The sequence below is a fragment of the Chroicocephalus ridibundus genome, chromosome 1, assembly GCF_963924245.1.
Source record: "Chroicocephalus ridibundus chromosome 1, bChrRid1.1, whole genome shotgun sequence".
NCBI lineage: Eukaryota > Metazoa > Chordata > Aves > Charadriiformes > Laridae > Chroicocephalus > Chroicocephalus ridibundus.
The window spans coordinates 20,351,891-20,358,822 of NC_086284.1; the positions used below are offsets into that span (position 1 = coordinate 20,351,891).

A 6,932-nucleotide genomic window follows, 5' to 3' on the forward strand; every position below is an offset into this window, starting at 1 on the left:
CGTGGAAAACATTTCTGAGACAGGCATGTTTTTAACAGGGAGTTTAAATGAGACAAATCATACTTGACAGAGAAGTATAGAGGAAAGATACATAAGCTAAAAGCCACAGAAGACAAGAAATTGCACAGAGAATTTTTTCTGCTTTAACATGGTAACAGTAACATTTCCCATGCTTCCTCCTTCTCAACCCAAGGAATTACTGTTTCAGATTTAAAAAAAAAAAACAAACCACCACCTTATCCAAAGGCCGTCAAAGTGTCTCCACAGACATTAAATTGCTGAAGTACAGTTCTGCTTTGAAACCAAAGAGACACAGAAAACCCCCAACCTCAGGAACTGCATTTTGGAGGAGAACTGCATTTTAGACAGAGCATATGTAAGAACTGAACACCAATAAGCAGCATTTTCACACTACCATCAAAATCAGAACTGTCAGTCACCTGTGTGGCATGGGAGATGCACTCAATCCCCTCGTGTCTCATTAATGTATGCTGAGCTCTGATCTGCTTCCTCAATACCTTTTTCTTCATTTTATGGACTTTCAAATGATCTTCGCTGGTTTTAAATTCTGTGCCGGTGACCTGGGAAGCAGAAGTAACAACACATAGTAAGGGTCCTGCTTGAAAACTTAAATACTTCAGTCTGCTCTAGGGAGATAGTCTCCCTATTCATATGTCATCTCTAGGATAGCAATAGGACTGTCAGTAATTCCAGATTTTATGAATTATTTAGGTCTGACAAAAGCAAGTCTGCAAAATATGTTCTTCCTCATTCAATAGCACGGTTTTCTCCATCTCTGAAGTTTTGTTATTAAACTCTCTTTTATTAAGAGGAACCCTCCCAAAAATAAAGCTTTATAAAAACTACCATGATGCTAGGTTTCATTTTCAAGTTTTTCTCTTCCTCACCACTCCTTTATTCACAATATCACTACATCCGTTTGCAGTTTTTAACCTGCCTGCCTTTCCTATTTTCACATTTCGTACAGTTAATTTCCTTCTCTCTACAGTCTCTCCAGAGCAGAACAAGAGAAAAAAAATGTATGTGGAGCTGCCGTAAGATATGTATGGTCTTAGCTTCTAAATTATTAATGCCTCACTGAATGTTTGAGTTGGGACTGAACTGTTTCCATTTGGCTCCTTTTTCCTAATTGCCACTTTCAAGTGAATATGACATTTGGCAAAAATTGCTTTTTTTGAGAGTAGAAAAATGTGTTCAATACTTGGATGTCCAAGAACTAGCGACCAGGATGCTTCACACTTCATTTAGAACATCTCCCAAGGCCAAACTTCCCACAAATCACATTTCTCTCATAAGAAGGAACAGAAAACTGTGTACATATATTAACTATTGAATTTATGGCAACACAGCATTTGCCTACCAGTGAGTTACTTAACGGTCACTGGCTTTGTCCACGTTTTGTCACACCATTTGCCACTTGTCTACGGCTATATTGAGATCATATGGTACCTTCCTACATCCCTCTGAGCCTACTTTCTTTTCCTTTCTCCCTTCCCACTTCCTTCAAATCCAAGGGAAGAGTCCAGACCTTACTTAAGACTGTGACAAAGCCCCCGGACATGGATGTGGCTAGACTTTGCCTTTCTGTTTTTCTCTATATATAGTATAATCCCCTACCCGAATTTGAGATGTACTTCTTTTCTTTCCCGAAAATCCTCCTAACAGTACAGGTAGACAATCCAACTACTGTTGTCTGTCCTTTTCCATTCTTTTCTTATCATTGAGCTGATAACAATCTCTCCACCTCATCTTCTCTTTACCTCAAAAAATGTTTTTGTTTCTGTTTTTTAAGAAAAGAAAAGGAAAAAAAAACAAGAAAAAAAACCAACTACACCAATCACCACTGTATTTACTTATTCAAATGTGTCAACTGCTTCAACAGTCAGTCATCCACTTGCATACCTTCTGGCTTGCAAGACCGCATAGCTGCTTCCCAATACCTAAACTGCAGACACAATCGTGATAATATGACAAAGTACCACAGGAAAATTGTAAAGGTAAAAAACGATTTCATATCAGTATTTCATGCAACTTTGTATTGAATGACTTAACAAATATTTTCTTTTAAACAAATGCAAATAGGCTAGTAAAACTGTTATAAAAAATATTAGAGCGCTACATAGGAGCTTTAAGTATGAATTCCCTGTGACTGCTGCAGCACTACCATCATCAACACGCACAACCATTAATTGCACTGAAAGACAAAAATCCTTAAAGGGAATCATAATGACAAAGGCACCCACTGGAAATATCAGGTTCTAATCACATAAAAAGGAGGAGAATAAATACTGCCAAAGATGACTCCGTCTTCTGCCACTTCTTACCATTTGTTGGTTCTTCCTCCTACCCTTCCTCTTCCACTCCCAAGCCCAATTTTACAGCAGTCTCAAATGAATTTAAACACTTGTCAAAGCAAATAGATTGGAAACAACAATTTGAAGCCAACCTAGCAAGTTACTGGCATGGTAGGCTCCAAAAATTGTATCCTGAAATGGTTTCGATGCATGCTATCAAGTTTGAGGTGGCACATGCATGGCCCTAACTGTTTGAATCCTGACCTCCTGGCCAAACAGCATTACTCCATTTTGTAATTTTGTGAGGGTTTTTTGGAGGTTGGTTTTTGTTAGTTTTGTTGTTTTGTTGGGGGGTTTTGTTTGTTTGTGGGGGTTTGGGGTTTGTTGTTTTTTTGGTTTGGTTTGGTTTTTTTACACATACCCTGCCCACATAAAGATCACATTTACATCCCACCCTGACAAAAAAAAAAAAAAACAAAAAAACACAAAACCAAAAAACTAACAAATTACTCAGCACCAAGATCCGTCCTAGCACGGCTAGACTCTTGCCAGTTCCTACAGTCTCTTATTCAGAGCTAATTCAAGCATAACCACGCTAACATACAACAGAGGTAAAATGCATGAGAAGGAAATCTCACTAGTTACAAAACTCTAACAGTGCACACTTTCAGAAAAAGGAGGAGACTAATTATTTCACATGACTTCAGAAACACAGTGTGTGTAGGCTGAAAAGGTCAATGGGCTACAGAGCCCTTCCTTTCTCCAAAATTATTTTTTTACAACTTTGTCAGCAACTGTCTTCCATTTCCCTTCAAAGCAACAGAGCTCACTAAGTATTTTTGCAGATTTCATACTCTGATTTTCTCCCTTCCCTTCATGAATCTCTTGGTACTTTCTTAAATATCATTTTCCCTTCCTGATGGCTGACCTGCACACAGCGAGCAGTCCATTCTTTGACAAAACCATACTCACTTCTAAAGACAAATAGTTCAAAATATTTTTTTCTTGAGGATTCCTCACTTAATCTCCAACTACAGTTAAACACACAGAGACAAACAGTCCCCTTAACCTTCATTAGTTAAACAACAATCAAGAAATCTCAAACTTGCTTAGACAAAAAAAAAGCAGAGACACAAAAAAACCCCAACAAAAGATAAATGGAAGCAAAAGTACCTAGGGGCATGGAGGGGGGTGTGTCTCATGAAGAGGCATGAAAATTTCACATCAAGTACATTTTCCTGAGTGCATCTAATGGGTTACCCTTACCAGGATTCTTCTGATTTGCAGGTTCATTCATCACGCTTTACATGACCAAGCTGTCCAATTAACTGATTTAGCCCAAAACACTTGACCTGCCCAACTTTATTTGCCATACATAGGTGATCAGAGGCCGACAGCTTTACAGATCGCCCATGTGCAGATTCTTACCTTCTCAGAAGGGGCACAAGCAGTCTCAGACTACTTCACAGGAAAGTACAGGAGAGACACACCTCTGATTTGGTATAGTTACAGAAAGAGAGGAAAAATATGGGATTCATTTACTCTTTGGAACCATGCAAATCTGGTTCCAAAGGAAAAACATGGAGGCTATGTACATCACCCATACCAGTCAGACCACTGTCATGCAGCCTCTGCAGAACACACTCATCCAGAAGAAAAGGATATTGAATTGAAAGGCTTGGGCCTCTCCCATAACATCTACACCTCTTCACACTGGAAGACTCCATCTGACCTCAGGGGAAAGCAGCTCTGAATTTAGTCAGGCCTTTAGTCAGGTCCTTACAAACTTCCATGTTCTCCATCCAAGAAATCATGGCCCAATATTCAGTAAACTAGCACAGAAACTGAAATTGAAAGACTACTTTCTATCCTTTCATAACCTCCGAGCTAAACAACAGATCAAGGGATAGATGAGGTGTGATTCTGCTGCCCAAACAACAGCATTTAAAACTGGCAGAGATGCCCTACCCCACACTGCCTGACCTTTCACCTGCTGCTCAAGAAGCTTAAGATCTTCCCCACATGCTGTGTCATGCTTGCCAACATCACCCAGATGCCGTTGGCCCCTGAAGAGACAGCAGAACCTTCCCTTGGTCTCTGTCTGAACTGGGCCTAAACTCACTGCCTTGTCTGTTGCATCACTACCCGAGGCTCAATTCTGCAGGCATGGAAACCAACAGTCTGCCTTGATTTCCGAGTTAAGGAATCACACACAACTGTACAGAAATGGAAAACTTCATTTGGTAGCATCTCACACCCCCCTTAAAAAAGGCCAAGATGACCATAGAAGAAAAAGCATGCGGCAGCGGATTATTCACTACAATTATCAGCTCCTTTCACCAGTATTTAAAAAAAAGGCAGCTCCTGAAAATACCCTGAAACAGTCTCCTCTTGCAATGCTAGCTCAGGCTATAGCAGGTCACACAATTGGCCTAAGATTACTCCAAAGGTTAATGTAAAGCTTTAATGTAACGGGGGAGCCTTATTTGCTGCAGAAGCCACCTCTGAAAACGTAAGTGCATCGTTACTGGAGTGGAGCTAAACGGCAGCTGTCAGCAGAGGGAGCACCACGCTCAGTTACGAAGTTGGCAGTTTGTTACTGTTTTGGCTTGGGTTTGTGCTGCAGACACGTAAACATAAACGTATACAGACGCTGCATACACACAGACATCAAAACTCTTGGGAAAATAGGAAATTCAAGAGCCTTAGTGGGGAGATTTATGAGCTCCAGCATTGGCCAAAATACGCCTGAAGGCGCTAGCACATCCCTGCGGCTATCCCCCTCCGTCTGCCGGCGGCAGCCAGCACGTAAACCGCCCACCGACAGCCCTCAAATTCATGGGTGCTGGGTTAAAAACCATGATAATAGGAATAACAGCAGGAATATACGCATGCTCTTCTGCCCCCATTAACACCGGGGTGGGTGTCAAAGCTGTAAGGCAAACGCAAGGGGCTGACTTGGCCTTGTCCCCCGCCTCACATCACCTGGCCCTGACAGGGCCAGGGCCAGGGCCAGGGCCAGGCCGCCGCGGGCTCGGCTCCCCACACACGGCGGCGCGGCGGGAAGGGGAGGGAAGGGAGGGGAAGGGAGGGGAAGGGAGGGGAAGGGAGGGGAAGGGAGAGGAGGTCGCGGCGGGGGCCGCCCGCGCTGTCGCCGCCCCCGCGGTGCCCTCACCCCCCTCAGCGCCGGGGCGCGCCCTGCAGCCCCGGGCCCGGCGGGAGCGGCACGTTACCTGGCTGGAGGCGGCCATCTTGGGGCAGGCAGGCAGCCCGTCATGGCGGCGCCCCACCCTCGGCCCGCCCCAGGCGGGTGTGTCCTCGCTGCCGCGCGGACGGCGAGTCGCCTGAGGGTCTTTTCCGAGACAAAAGGTCTGCGTCGTTCTGACAGGATGATGGAAAGAAAACCCCTCCGAGGCGAACTCATGTTTTGCTGAGCGCCGGCGAACGTCCCGGGCCCGCGGTTCCTCAGAGGAGGTGCGTCTGTACCCGGGGCTTTGGGCTCTCAGCGCTGAGGGAGATTTGGCAGTGTAACGAGGTGGGGGAAAGGCGGCCTTCTTCAGCTTCCTGCCTTGGTCAAATGTTTATTGTAACTGTTGTAACTCATTTTTGCTCACCCTAATGCCACCGGGCTTCACTTGCCTGCAGGTCCTCTCCTTCCTGCCTTTTCCTCTCCAAGTAGAGCATGCACTTTGGCATCCTCCATCCCATCAATAAAATCTTCCTCTAAGTCCTCAACAGAAATAAAGCGATATTTAAGCCCCCACCTCAGCCCCTTGTCTAGCTCCGCTCACTGAGGGCAATTTGGGACAGAGCACAGAGAATCCCAAAACAGCGCCATCCACACTGTAGGGTAAAGACAGCTTCCCCCAGGCCCAGGCACTCACCCGAAGGGCCTGTCACCAAGACAGGCCTCCATCACTGATCACATCAGCTTTGCCATGTCCCACACTAGGGACAGATGAGTACAAACCCATGCCAATGCAGTCAAGGCCATGTGAAGACCCAGCCCCTGGTTGTACATACATATTTCCCCACGCCACTCCAGCTCGCTAGCAACCCCGCTAAGGCTGCTTAGTACACCCATACTATTGAGTGACCGGCCTCGCTCAAAGGAAGTGTCTCCACACCTCTCTGGCTCCCTGCATGAGAAAGTGAGCCCTTAAATCAAAGATAGAGCATGTAAGTCTTCTCTTCCCTTCATTTTTCTGTGCTATCATAGGCTCACCAAGCTTCGTACTATGTGCCTAGACATAGTCCTTTCCCCGTTCTTTATCCAAAGTTCAGCATTACCTACTTTTTCTGTCTTTACCTGACAAATATTCTACTTCTCACTGTAGCTTATTACCTCAAAACAGTCTTTTCTTTCTCTCTCTATTTAAACACCAAGCTGATTTTTTTTCCTCCCTCAAACTCCTTGGGTATTTAACTATTCTCAAAATCATTTAGGTGTGGGATTCCCACGTGGGTGGTATGTAAGGTGACTGATGATCCTGTAAACCTCTGGTCAGAAGCCAGCTCCTCAGCTTTGTCCCAGAACCACACTCCGGAGCAGTCTGCCCAAGCTGTTATGTAGGACTGTGCTTACACACACAAAAAAAAATCTTTCTCTTTCCCTTG

The 6,932-nt window shown here is 44.5% G+C and overlaps 1 protein-coding gene across 1 annotated transcript in view; it reads right to left on the reverse strand.

Moving 5' to 3' along the window:
- Positions 1–5,601, reverse strand: part of ALKBH8 (alkB homolog 8, tRNA methyltransferase) — a 57,770-nt gene extending 52,169 nt beyond the window's left edge. Inside the window, exons 1-2 of the mRNA XM_063338723.1 lie at positions 5,549–5,601; positions 441–581 (exon numbers count right to left, since the gene is read on the reverse strand). Coding sequence (XP_063194793.1) covers positions 441–581; positions 5,549–5,566 — 159 coding nt within the window. The 5' untranslated portion in view covers positions 5,567–5,601. The remainder of the gene's footprint in view (positions 1–440; positions 582–5,548) is intronic.
- Positions 5,602–6,932: the final 1,331 nt, after the last annotated feature.